Below are 14,505 nucleotides of genomic sequence, written 5' to 3'. Positions count from 1 at the left end.
TTCACCATTTTGGTGGGTTTCCTTTTTGAATTGTGGTGCCCAGAACTGGACACAGGATTATTCCAGGTTCATACCCCTTGCACCCTCCTAGTGACACCCGTGGCCTCCATGAGATGTGCAGCAGCAACAGCACTGGTGGCAGAAACACTGTTATTTGTTTCATTTAATGATTATTACCAAAAATAATTATGTTGGGGTGGCATTAAAAAAATGATCTGCACTGGGTGTCTAACAACAACAACAACAACAACAACAACAACAACAACAACAACATATCTGGAACAGATTCCCTGCATAAGGGAAGGGCCCACTGTACTATAAAACCATTAAAATACACTTGTATGATACATTGATTCAAATATACCACGTTAGGGTTATATTTGCCATAACATGGTACACCAGTGGCATGCCTAACATACTTAGGTTTGCTGCTGATACCAGATCCTTTTGGCCTCTCTAGGTCCTCTTCCTCAAAACCCGTGAGCGAGGTCCAGACAATGCCATTCTGCTGACCAGCTGTTCAGACGGACATATCTGTGCTTGGGCCATTGGCAGCAAAGGAGGGTTGATGGGCAAATTCCGGGCGGCCCATGGCATCAGCCGGGATACGGCCGTCTGCTCCATGTGCACCGACGACAAGGACCTGGTACTTTTCACTGGGGATTCCTTGGGCTACATTAAGGTCAGTATTCCCATTCTGCTTTGTGTTAGCAGTCACCGAATTGCTTGGCTTGGTATTTTGAGCAGGCCTACCGTGTCTTTTCTAGACATCTGGCCTCAGGGCTGTGAGACAAACAGCAAAAGGTTGAGACAAAGGCCAGATATAAAAATACTACTACTATTACTACTACTAATAGTAATAATAATAATTGCTGAAAAACAGCAACAGCTATGAGTTTTCTTAAACCAGTGGCTATAACTGGCCATTCTGTTCCTTCATGGAAAAGCACAAAGAGGTGAAGGTGTGGACTGTTTGTTGTTATTGTTGTTGCTGTGTGCCTTCAAGTCATTTCCAACTTATGGAAACCCTAAGGCGAACCTTTCATGGGGGTTTCTTGGCAAGATTTCTTCAGAGGTGTTTTTGCCTTTGCCATCCTCTGAGGCTGAGAGAGTGTGACTAGCCCAGGATCACTCAGCGGGATTCGAACCCTGCTCCAGTGCTCAAACCACTGTGCCACGTGGCCCAGGTAAATTACTGCCATGACTGTCATCCCTCCCTTTGCCTCTAGATCTGGGACATCATGAACTACTGCACCCCATTCAAGGGAGAAGATGCTGTGTCCATGATGAGTGACGAGTCTGGCGCGGAGAACATCTTTTGCAGTTTTATCCCTGAGTACTGCAAAGTTACTCCAAGATACCTAACCCTTGGAGCAAAAGAGCAGGTCAGTAGGGTTAAGCATGATCCCCTCTCAAGAAAAGTTCCAAATTGCGTCAATGGGATGCGGGAAGAGCATTTGTTCACCCAAGCATCTTGTGTGAGTCTTGGGAAGCACTTGTGCATGCTGTCTCTGCAGGGGCTTGGAAAATAGTAGTAGTAGTAGTAGTAGTAATAATAATAATGATGATGATGATGATGCTCAACATTCATGTGCAAGTACAAATACACAGTAACCATTGACACCATGCACAAAGGGACTGGAAAGAAGAGGAATGAGATTGAATCCAAACTGGAAACTTTTTTTGTTTTCTAAAACTTTCAGAATTTCAGATTAATGTTTTATATTTTTACTAAAGTTGATTATTTGTCCTGACTGTGTTTTATTCTGCATTTGGTCTTTGTGTCTGCGGCTTTTTGTTTGCATTGTATTTTACCATTTTATATCATTGAAGTAGTTATAAATGTTTTATTCTGTTTGTAAAGCATCATGTACATGAATGGTGCTATAGAAATTATTATTATTATTATTATTATTATTATTATTATTATTATGTGCTTTATTGTCCATTTTTTATTACATATGTTTGATGTTCTGCCCTTTGTAGAAAGATTTTAGACCTTTTTAAAAAAACCTTTCAAAACTCTCAGTAATAATAATAGTAATAATAATAATGTGCATTTGGGTTTTAATTTGTTTTTATTAGTTCTTTGTAAGAGTGCTTTTATTGATAGTGTTTTTATAACTTTGAGATGTTTTGGTCATAGACCGTAAATAATAATAATAATAATAATAATAATAATAATTTTATAACACCCTTTCCACCAAAGGGAAGAACATCAAATATATGTAGTAAAAAAAGGACGATAAAACACAATGCTACAAAATGCTGAAATACTACTCTCATTCAGAAGCAATGCAATAAGGCAACTGAGGGATGAATTTGGTCTAAAGAAGCCTGAGTCCTCGCAATGCAGCAGCTTCATTTTGCCAATGGTTGCTTCTATGCCTTTTCCATCTATGGGTGTGTTGTGTGCAATGTTCGTAATGATTTCTTGGATCTGCATTAGGGCTCTTCAAGGTTTTTTTTTTCTTTTTTAAAAAATTGGGGATGATTTGCTAAGATGACCCTATGGTTTGCAATGTGCATTTTCTCCTCAGTGAATTTTTCCTTTTAAAATTATAGTTATAATGCAAAAATGTAATTTCTCTGATGCAATGGTGCGCTATAATTTGAAAAAATAAAATGGAGCAAAGGATACTTTTTTTTGTTTCAATACGTGGCAGAATTACAAAGAAACCCACTTCAGAATGGGAATAAAATGTTGCAACGGGTGCTGGGAATTGAAAATAATAATAATAATAATAATAATAAAATTTATTTTTATCCCACCTTTCTACAAAAAGCAATCGGGGCGTTAAAATATACAGTCCAAACCCTCAACCCACCCACCCCTTAAAATACACCCCCTTAAAATACAATTAAAGAGTGTGGAATTAAAAATATAAAAGATACTTAAAAAAACAATACAATAACTGTGGTGAAATCGGAGGTCAGCAGTTAGATGTTCCTTCTGATGGCCAGAGAACTATTCAGGAAAGGCGGGCAGGAAGAGATCCATCTATAGCTCTTTTAAAGCTGTTTAGAGTGGTAATGTGACGGATGTCGTCCGGCAGCCATTCCACAATCTGGGAGCCACAGCTGAGAAGGTCCTCTGGGAGGTCATGGACAGCCTCGTTTTACAGGGCTGTAACAGATTTTTCCCTGAGGATCTAAGTGTGCGGGGAGGATTATATGGAAGGAGGCAGTCCAGGAAAATGGAAATGAAGGGGGAATTAAAAAAATTTAAAGTCATAAATGGAATGGATTTAACCCAGCAGTTTATTTAACGACACAACCGTCAGCAGACTATGGTTTGGAAGCCCAGGGCTCCATATGGAACAAGCAATTCCCAGGTTCTAGCTGTCATCTCATCAGTAGACTAAATCAAGATGTTTTGGAATGTGCTTTAGATTATATGTTGTCCATGTTTAACTTTAAACCACTAGGAACGTACTGTGGGCTCTTGGTGTCTGTTGGGATTTGCTTCCGGGAAGCCAAAATCTGTGGACACACAAGGCCCATTATATACAATGATGTAGTAAAATGGTGTCCCTTAGAGAAAATGGCAAAATCAAAGTTTATAGTTTTTTGGGGGGTTTCAAGCTATGTGGCCCTGTTCTGGAAGCGTTTATTCCTGATGTTTTGCCAGCATCTGTGGCTGGCATCTTCAGAATGGGATACACACACACACACACTCACACACACACACACACACTATGTGACTCTTGGTTGAGAGGAAGCGATTTACATGTTAATCTGTGCATTGTTGTGTTGTTGAATGGCAAGGCTTCAAAGGGTCTATTTACTTAATGATCCCTTGTTTGCTGGGAAATCTCTTGATTGTGGATGGTTTCGCATTTGCATTTTCTGGGTCTTGATTTTGTTGTTTTTCAGGACTGGGAGCCAAACCTTGTTCCCTTTCAGGGTTTCTTCTTTCCTGTTGAAGTTGTCGAGGTCTTTATGAATTTCAATGATTTCCCTGTGCATCCTGACCTGATAGTTGTTGGCATGGTCCAGAATTTCAGTGTCTTTATATGTTATATATTTATATTTAATATCAAGGTTTGCTTTTTGGAATATATATATATATATTTAATATTTTCAAGCCATGGATGCTTGGATCCATGGATAAAATATGTGTGGATACAGAGAGCCAACTTTACAGCATAACCCATCATCCAATATTGGAAAGCATATACTGAAGATATGTCTAGCAAGCATGGCAGAACCTATGATCTTGATAGAGGAGGGCAAACTTTCATTGTTGTCAGTAGGTTCTGCCAATATGGCAAACATCAGCTCCTACCACATGAGGTTGCCTTTGTATAAAACATTTACCATACAAAATAATTGGTGTTCAAGGGGATCAGATATCTGCACATTCACTCACAGTCCAGTCTGTGCTTAACCTTCTTCCCAAGTTATCCACCCTTTTTGCCTTGGCACAAGAAGCTGTTTCTTCATACCTCTTCAGTTCTGTCAGTCTGAAAGTACTAATTTTTGTGGCAGTTTGCAATTTTGTGCAGAGTAAATCCTGACCTCTGAGTAGTCTTTGCAAAACTGCACAGTTTTGATGACTTTCTTGCAGGAGGGAAAACTGCTAAAATTACTTGTTGCTTCCTTTGAGAAGAAAATTGGCGGAGGATTTCCGCAGGTGGGAGTGTGTGTGGTTTGTAGCCATCCTCTTCCTCAAATGCTTCCAAGGGAAGGGAGGATTTTCCCTCCCCACCCGGCCCAGAGCATTATGCGCTTTGCATGGCAGTGATTTCTGTGCTTGGCCGGTTCCTAACAATGTGAGTTTCAGCATCTGGTGGCATATGGCTTTGTCTCTTTTTGCAGGTCCATCAGGGCTGGGTTACTACCCTGGTTCCCCCAGACTGCCTCAGCTCTTGGAGGGGACACCTGAAGAACGTGGTCAGCATCAGATACGTCGAGAGATATCGAGTAATTCTGACATCCAGCCATGATTGTACTATCAAGCTCTGGATGCTTAAGGGCAAGTACATAGGTAACTGCCGCGTCCTTTGAATTTCATGGCAACACAGGAATGGGTTTTGTCCATGGAGCAAAATTGACCACAAAAACCTCAGCCTCCCCAGAAGCAGGTGTCGCTGACCAGCCTCTTGTGGAAGACGCCCAGAGAAGGAGACCTCACCTTCCATTGCCAAACTACTCTTATTGCCAAGACCTTCCTTCTAATGCTTAATTGAAATCTGCTCTCCTGTAACTTAAAACCATTAGACCTAACAAAGTCTTCGCTGGTCAAGTGGAGGGAGAGTGTAGACTTCCATCAGAGCTTGGAAAGGATCACTTTTGTGGAATACCCCTCCCAGAATCCCCAGACAGCAGAGCTGCAGGTTGGAGGTGGATTCTGATGGTCCATAAAAGTAATTTATTCAGACTCCAGCTCAGATTCCCAAACTCATCCACATTTAAAATGACTTTAGTCAGTGATTCTTGACAGTCTAGGTTTTTCTCTTTTTGTTTTTAACTTGCACTTCTTAAACCTTCCTTCCTTCCTTCCTTTTCCTGGGCTCACCACTCCAAGTCATTCTGCTCCACCAAGTTTATCAGTGTTGGGAAGCAGTCCAATTTGTACATCAAGAAAAGTTGGATTTTGGAACTTGGAGAAATTATACACATTGAGAAGTTTTGCATATATCACCCAGTAGGTTTCCATGGCCAGGTTGGGAATCAAACCCTGGTCTCCAGAGTCATAGTCCAACACTGAAACCCCTACCCTGGCCTGGCTTTCCTTCTTTCGGCCACCCAGATGTCCTCCTTCTTTGTCTCGCAGGGACCTTTGGACAGTCACAATGGAGACTGGGCATACAGCACCTGCTCCCAGCAGAAGTCCCAGAGGAGATCCGCCGGGTGGGCTCCCTCCACACCATGAAGGTCCTGAACGAAGGCCGACGGCCCCATTGGGAGTGAGTATACATTGCCACTGACACGTGGCTTTCAGATTTGGCTCTCCAAGAATATGCAGGTGTCCAGTTTGCCGACAAAAGAAGCAGGATCAATTCTTTCTCCTTCTAGAAAGGGATGAGGTGGACCCTGCTGTGGATGCAATGTAATTGAGTATTGGACTGATTGGTGGTTTCCACATCAGAGGAGTAGGGAATCCAGACTGAGTTTTAGATTGCACTTTAAAGGAGATGTGTATTCTGTCCACTACTTTAACTCTGTTGTTTGTTAATATTCAGAGTTTATTGTATATTATATTGTCTTGAATTTCCTAAACTTCTTTCTGTTTGATGTGACTCATTACTTTACATTTTTTTCAACTTCTCTTCTAAGATTAATTATTATTGTTGCTTCATTTTTGCCGTGATTCCTTATTTTTTCATGACTGACCACTTTTTCAATGTTTGTCACCTTTGTACTTATTGAATCAGTTCATCAAAAGATTTACCAATTTGTCCAAAAAATCAGTCTGTCCCTCTCAATCATTTCAAGCACCTTTATTAACCAGTCATCAATTGTTGGGACATTTTCCGATTTCCAGTCTTGGGCCAGTAATATTCTGGTCATCGAACCCATATACAGTTTCACCTTCCGTTGGGTCTACCTTGGGTCCTTACTTTGTTAGGAGGAGGTACTCTTTTTGGAGCTCCGTTACCCATCTCCTCCTATCCTGTTTGTATCTAGGAGCACACGCAATATTGTCAACTTGCTGAGTCAACAGAAGAGGCAGCAGTCCATGCTGATGGATTTCCTGCATGTGAAGACAGGTCTCAAGGGGGATGCAGCCAGCAGGATGCGGCAACTGATCCAGAAGGAGACCCGGATGGCCAAGGTCACGGATGAACAGATCGAGGAGGCCTTTCAGAAGTGGGAGCAATCTGGCAAGCAGGTGAGCAGTGCCACTCGCATCTCTCCAAGGAGAGGGACACTTCTACAGAGATCTGCCCAAAGAATCATAGAATCATAGAGTTGGAAGAGACCACAAGGGCCATCCAGTCCAACCCCATTCTGCCATGCAGGAAATCACAATCAAAGCATCCCTGACAGATGGCTATCCAGCCTCTGTTTAAAGACCTCTAAGGAAGGAGACTCCACTACACTCTGAAGAAGGAGTGTGTTCCACTGTCAAACAGCCCTTACTCTCAGGAGGTTCCTCCTAATGTTGAGCTGGAATCTCTTTTCCTGGAGCTTGCATCCATTGCTTTGGGTCCTAGTCTCTGGAAATCATATCACCTCTTAACCTTCTCTTCCCCAGGCTAAACATCCTCAGTTCCCTAAGCCATTCTTCATAGGGCTTCATGGTTTCCAGAACCTTCACCATTTTAGATTTGTAACACTGTGGACCCTCCACATTAAGAGCACAAGACCCCTGTGAAAATGGAAAAACCACAAACAATAAAATCCCCCACTATTTTTTAAACCCAAGAGAACACCTCTCTAAGAATCCCTTGGTCCCCCAAGAGAAACATCTACAAGAAGATGACCATAGAAGTCTTAGAAGAATGCTTAGAGAATTCTTCTCTGTAGGAATCTCTGGTCCTTCTATGGGATAATTTGTGAAAGTTGACCATAGAATCATTCTGGGAGACCTAGAGAGTCCTAGAGAGAACATATTCCTCACATCCGTGAATAATAAAACCCACAGAAGTCAAATCCGCAAATGTGGAGGGCTGGCTGTATTGTATGTGCTTCTGATAGTCGAAACCATTATTGCCCCATGTTGCCATCTAAAACTGGGGTGCTTGCAGTAAGGATGGAAGGAGTATTCCAAAATATTTGGAAAGGGGGTTGGACTGGATGGCCCTTGTGGTCTCTTCCAGCTCTACGATTCTATGATTCTTGCAAAACCATGACAAGAAGTCTCCTTTACACGGCAGAAATAAAGCAGTTTGATACCACTTTAAGTGTCGTGGTTCAATGCTATGGAATTCCTGGATTTGCTGTTTTGTGAGATATCAGAGAGCTCTGGTGCCACAACAAACTATGAATCCCAGGATTCCACAGCACTGAGCCATAGAAGTTAAAGTGGCGCTAAACTGCTTTATTTCTGCAGTTTGTCAGCAGACCTAGATGGTGAGAACTGTCCAGATTTGGGACATGCTCTGCCCAAAAAATGTGTTTGTTTTGTTTTGGATTTTTTTGCACAGGAAAAGTGCTGGGAATGATCTTTTCTCTGCAGTAGTGATATTTCTTGTGCCAAAAATGTTGTTTTCTTCACTTCTTGTCTGTGCTGAAAATGCAGTTTTCTGCACAATAAAACCCTGTGCACTCTTGTGCTTTTCCTTTTGCACGGAATAAGCGAAGAACTGTGAATGGTCTTGGAAAACTACACTGTTTTCTATGGCTTTCTCTCAGTGAGGAGAAAACATAATAAAATAAGTTGTCCTTGCCTGAGAGAATGAAATTTATGGAGATTTGCATCCTGAGCCTACAGCTCCCAAAGGCTGTTTTTGCACCCCTTGATGTCTCCAGAATCCCTGGAACCATCCCTTTTCATGCCAAAATAAAATATTGCATGACTTTAACTGGAACCCTCCACAAATAGCAATTTGCTTTTAAACAGGTTGCAAGGGCTTCTTTGCCCTGTTTAAAAGAAAAAATACGTATCAGTTTTTCAAAAGCAGAGGCAGATTTAAAAGGATTTGGGTGATCCCTGCCCTAAGGGGCAAGAAAAGAAAAGGAAGGTATTAGCCTTAACTGTTTTCATATGTACTGTTTTGAAGCACTTTCATCTTTTCAGTTGCATTTTATTCTTTTAATGGGTGATGTATTTTAAAAACTATACTAGCTTAATTCTATTTTAATGCCCTCTTTTGTATGTTTTTAACTGTATTTTTGATTTGCGAGCCGCTTTGTGCCCCAAATTTGGGGGGAAAGTGGGAAATAATAATAATAATAATAATAACAACAACAACAACAACATGTGAATGGGCCTGTAGTGAGATAAGCAAAAGCCAGCTGTCTTCCCCAAAGGACTTAAATCAAGCTGGTGTTTGGGAAGAAAAGAGATGGAGGCAGAGCTTGTTGTTGTTGTTGTGTACTTTCAAGCCATTGCTGACATACGGCAACCTTAAAATGAGCCTATCATGGTGTTTTTCTAGGGCTGAGAGTGTGTGACTCTTGCAAGGCCATCCAATGGGTTGGGTTTCCATGGCTGTAACAATGGCCAAATATTAAGATATGTAAAATGGTTAAAATGGTTTTAACTATGCTGTTTTTAACTTATGTTTTAATATTAGTATTATGTAATTATTATTTTTTAACTTTTATGAATCAATGCTTTAGTTTTATCATCATCATCATCATCATCATCGTCATCATCATCATCATCATAGTTTCTGCCCTGCCTCTCCGACAAGATTGAGGCGGCTTACATCCATAAAATCCATACAGTACAATAGGATACCTTTGAAATTCTTGTAAGCTGCCTTGAATCCCATTTTGGGAGAAAGGCAGGATATAAATCCCTCAAATGAATAAGCAAGTAAGCAAATAGATAAATGGTCCTTGGTCCTCGGTGGGTGTGAGGTAAGGAGAGAGGGTTGTGATGAAGCCTTTGGCCGGACTTTGTATTCTGAGGAGGAATCTGGGCAGAGTTCGGAAGCTGTTCCAGGCAGAAGGAGGAGAAGGACTGGAGCTAGAGTATGGAAGGCATAAGGGCTGGAGGAATGGAGGTCCCCTGAGTAATGTCTCTCTTTTCCATCTCTATGAGTAGACAAGCGACATCTTGGGCCATGCCTACAAGCAGAAGGAGCCGCGGCCTTTGCTGAAGCAGCTGCCGGAGGTGAAGGCCTTCGTGGCCAACAAGGACCACGTAAGTGAGGCTGGCGGACTCCGGGGCGAGGCAGCTGGGGCATTGGAGGCCACAGCTGTGGTGCTTTCATGCTTCTATTTTCAGGGGAAAGTGCTTCACTCCGGTGCCAATCGCAGGAGCAAAGTGCTTTACTAGCAGGAGCTTAGAAGCCACCTGCTGGTCATCCACTTGTTTGCAGATTGTAGTTCTGGAGCCCCAAAGGCACACTGACCTTGTTTTGAGAGACTCACAAGTGTGACATAGCTGGTGTCATAAGAACATAAGAAGAATCATAGAATCATAGAACTGGAAGAGACCTTAAAGGCTATCCAGTCCCACCCCATTCTGCCATGCAGGAACTCTCAATCAAAGCAGCCTCTGCTTAAAGACCTCCAAGGAAGGAGACTCCACTACACTCCGAGGAAGGAGTTTGTTCCATTGTCAAACAGCCCTTACTGTCAGGAAGTTCCTCCTAATGTTGAGGTGGAATCTCTTTTCCTGCAGTTTGCATCCATTGTTCCGGGTCCTGTTCTCTGGAGCAGCAGAAAACAAGCTTGCTCCCTCCTCAATATGACATCCCTTCAAGTATTTAAACAGGGCTATCCTATCACCTCTTAACCTTCTCTTCTCCAGGCTAAACATACCCAGCTCCATAAGTCGTTCCTCATAGGACATGGTTTCTAGACCCTTCACCATTTTAGTCACCTTCCTTGGGACACGCTTCAGTGGAGGTTGACCAAAATGGTGAAAGGTCTGAAAGCCGTATTGAGCCATGTTGGATCAGACCATAGGTTTGTCCACTCTAGCCCACTATTGCGTCCCTACAGTCAACCCGTTGGCTACAGGATGCCCCTCAGCAATATGGCTCACTTAACTGTAAGTGTTCCCTGAAGTGTGCTTATGCTGTCCCAGAATCATAGAAAGGTAGAGTTGAAAGGGGTCATAAAGGCCATCTAATCCAACCCCCCTGCCTTAGAGGAAAATACTCAACTAAAGCACTCCTGAAAGAGCCAAACCAGGTTGGAATTAGCTCCTGTGGTAGGCTTTTTTCATGCTCAATTGGCAGGTAGGAGGAATCTTTGTGAGAACTCTTGCACATGGGGAAGGGAGTGCCATCTCCATTAAAATGGATCTTCCTTGGCAGTCAGAAATAAAATAAATAAATCAAATAAATCTGTCCAGGTGGGTGTCCAAACTACGGGCTACACTTTCAAGCTTGCTGGGGATCTGGTCAGTACTAGAGGTACTGGATTGTAGGATTAACTTCCATGGGCATCCTTAATGCAAAACAAAGGAGAGAGAAAGGCACCTTTCACACTACACAAGCCAACCTCAGTTATAAGTCAAGGGCAAGTTTTCAGATCTAAATTATGGATTTTGATATGTCCCTTGACTTATGGATGAGTCAAGGGTAAAACTTAGGGGCATTTAACAAAGGAAGTAAAGGACAAAGCAAAGGAAAACAATGCCAAAGAACTTAAAAATCCAGCAGGCATAACAGTTTGTGTTCATACTAAAGACTGGATGGATGAGAAATAGAGAGGGTTCAGTGATTCCAGGGCAGATGCCACTCTTGCCTTTCACCAGGGGATGCTTCCTTTTTCAGTGAGAGTAAAGGTACTTACATTGACCCATGGATAAGTCGACTCAGGTTTTTGGGGTCCGTTTTTTGACCTAAATTTCTAGACTTATGCCTGAGTATAGACAGTAATTTGATATCACTTTAATTGCTGTGGGTGCCATTAAAGGGGGAAGGGATCTTGGAAATTCTGGTACTTGTAGTTGGGTTAGAGCAGTGGTTTCCAAACTTTGGTCATCTGGACATTTTTGGACTTCAGCTCCCAGCATTCCTGATTTTTGGGGCAAATGGACTGGGGACCTTGGGAGCTGAAGTCCAAAACACCTGGAGGAGAGTTCCTGCATGGCAGGGAGTTGGACTAGATGGCCCTTGTGGTCTCTTCCAACTATGATTCTATGACTAAAGTTTGGGAATCATTGAGTTAGAGGCACTAGAAGTTTCTAGTAGGAAATTCTAAATCACTCAGGAAAACTTCAGATCCCAGGATTCCAAAGTAGCAATAGCAATAGCATTTACATTTCTATACCGGTTAATAGTGAACTCAGCACTCTCTAGGTGGTTTACAATGTGTAAGCCAATTGCCCACAACAAGATCGCTACTCATTTTATCGACTTACAAGATGGAAGGCTGAGTCAACCTTGGAGCCCTGGGATCGAACTCACAACCTTGTGGCTGCAGAACCAGCATTTAACCACATGCCACCAGGGAGTTGTGGCAGTTAAAGTGGTATCAGAATGCTGTAATTGTGTAGTCTGAAAGAAATGGAAGAACATGGAGGGATGCAGGCGAGTTAGGTGCAGTCAATCAGGGCTTTGAAGGGAGCAATGGAATTGATAGTCCCTGCTGAAATGTAACTCTTGAAGGATGCAGAACCAAGAGTGGCTGAAGGCAAGGCTTTGTCATGCGGCAAGTTAGACATCAACCCAGAACAAGTGGGTTTGCTGACTGAGACTTTCTCTCATTCCTCTTCCAGCCCCGGATCTATCACTGCATGCAATATACAGATCTGCAGCCTATGATTTCCCCTCAAATACCCGATGTCTTGGCAGAGTCTCAGCAGATGCATCCCACAGGAGAGCAACGGCCCAAGAAGGCCAAGAAGTGGAAAGCGCTCACCGGCTTCATCATCAAGCCCACCTTGACGAACTACATGTTGCGGCTCAAGCTTGCTCAGGGAGAGACCAAGGAATGAGCCGGTACCAGCCGTGATGGCAGGCGGTCCAGCAGGGAGGCAGTAGAGTCTTCGAAAGAAGGTTGGCTTTGGCAGACAGAAAGCAAGTTGAAATTCATCCAGACTTCATTGTCTTTTGCATTCCAGAAACTGGCATATGACAAAGTGGAAATTTACCCATAGGTTCTTGGAAATAAATGTGATACTGTATACGTGTGATTTTGGGACTGTTCCCTCCAGAAGAGAGAATGTGTGTGTGTGTGTGGGGGCTTTTAATAAGAGAAGAAGTCCATTTGCATTAGGGTTATTCAGACGGTGAAAATAATCCAGTGTGAATATGGGTTCAATCTCCATTGTTCACATGCGTGTCAAATGTACCCGATCAAGTTTGGGGGGGTGGCTGCTGCAAAAAATGCAGTTAACCTGGAATAATCTGTACCAAGTGTTTTTCCAAATTTTGAAATAATATTTGCATTGTTGGCAGTATGAATAACTGATGAAAATAGACCCGGGATTAAAGTTTGCATGCCTTGAATGCATTTTGAATACAGTTGGCCCTCCACATTTGGAGCTTTGACTTTTGTCAGTTTGACTATTTTCAGTTTTGATTAATATGTTCTCTGTAGGAATCTCTAAGTTCTCTAGCGCAATTCTGCTGGAAGCTGACCATAGAGTTGTGTTGGAGAGCCTAGAAGAGAAAACGCTTCTCTAGTCATTTGTAGATCCTCAACATGGTTCTGTGACCAACTTCTGAATGTTGTTGATCATAGAGTTGCACTGGAGGACCTGATGATTCCTACAAAGGTGTTCTTTTAGGTAAAAAGAATAGTGTTTTTTCTATTTGCAGTTTTTCCACATTCACGGGGGTCCTTCACCTCTATTCCCAGCGAGTGTGAAGGGAACACTGTACATTTGCATTGTCAATTCCATGTTTATTCAAGTGCTGGCATGTGTGGGCAACTAAACTCACAGAGACGCGCGGAGACACAATTTCATGGTGTGAATAACAAACATGGAATGCGTGAGTGAGATGATTCACATGGTTGCTCTAAAAAAAGATATCTGAATGACTCCGAAAAGATGCAGCCAGCTCCTTATTTTATGCTCCAGTTAGCAGCTTCTGTGTCATTGAGGCGGTGAATTTAGTCCAGGTTTTAATCCTGTGTGATAAGCTCCATAGAAGACTATGGCTCCATCCTATGGAATCCTAGGATCTGTAGTTTGTTGTGGCACCAGAGCTCTCTGACAGAGAAGGCTAAATATCTCACAAAACTATAAATCCCATGATTCCATAGCGTTGAGCCATGGCAGTTAAAGCAGTGTTAAACTGCATTAATTCTGCAGTGCAGATGCAGACTTTGAAGAACCTGAGTGGGGCTGTGGATGATGGCGAATCTTGGAGGGCTCTCATTCTGCAGGTTGTCATAATGGAAGGTGAAGCAGCTAAAAGAGAGACATGGCGTCATGTAATAAGGTAATAAGGTACAGCAAGAGATGCTACTATCCTTCTGTAATTCCATTTTGGCAGCCTCATCTGATAGTTTCTGCAATACCTGAGCAAGGTTGTTGATGATAGGACTCCTGGAGGCCTCTCATTCATAGGGTCACTGTAGGTCAAAGCCAACTTGAAGGCAATTAACAAAAATAATGACCACTGAGGACCTTCACAAGTTCAACCTAGACAATGAAGAAATAGAAATAGTAAAAGAATTTCCATACCTGGGATCAAACACTGATAGAAATGAGGACTACAGTTGGGAAATCAGAAAGAGATGAAGAATGGGAAGGGGAGTTTTTCTTGTTGCTAACTGCCCTTGAGTCTTGACTCATGGCGACCCTATGGATGAGACACCTCCAAGACCCTCCACCCTCCACTGCTCTGCTTAATTCCCGCAACCCCATAAAACCCACTGTGACCTCCTTCATAGAGTCCCTCCATCTGGGGGAGGGTGGCTATGAAAGAACTAGAAAAGATCCTAAAATGCAAAGATATACAACTGAGCACAAAAGTC

General features: G+C 42.5%; 1 protein-coding gene across 1 annotated transcript in view; it reads left to right on the top strand.

The window, feature by feature from the left end:
* The window catches only part of LOC149315426 (cilia- and flagella-associated protein 337-like), a 71,888-nt gene extending 59,211 nt beyond the window's left edge, over positions 1-12,677 (top strand). The window contains exons 21-27 of the mRNA XM_089513314.1: positions 461-682; positions 1,230-1,385; positions 4,822-4,990; positions 5,780-5,912; positions 6,634-6,838; positions 9,665-9,763; positions 12,296-12,677. Of these exons, the coding sequence (XP_089369440.1) occupies positions 461-682; positions 1,230-1,385; positions 4,822-4,990; positions 5,780-5,912; positions 6,634-6,838; positions 9,665-9,763; positions 12,296-12,514 (1,203 nt within the window). The 3' untranslated portion in view covers positions 12,515-12,677. The remainder of the gene's footprint in view (positions 1-460; positions 683-1,229; positions 1,386-4,821; positions 4,991-5,779; positions 5,913-6,633; positions 6,839-9,664; positions 9,764-12,295) is intronic.
* The last annotated feature ends 1,828 nt before the right edge of the window (positions 12,678-14,505 follow it).

This window comes from Sceloporus occidentalis, unplaced genomic scaffold (assembly GCF_023333645.1).
Source record: "Sceloporus occidentalis isolate IW3139 unplaced genomic scaffold, rSceOcc1.0.p SCAF_3, whole genome shotgun sequence".
In the NCBI taxonomy this organism is placed as follows: domain Eukaryota; kingdom Metazoa; phylum Chordata; class Lepidosauria; order Squamata; family Phrynosomatidae; genus Sceloporus; species Sceloporus occidentalis.
This window is presented reverse-complemented; position numbering and strand designations above follow the sequence as displayed.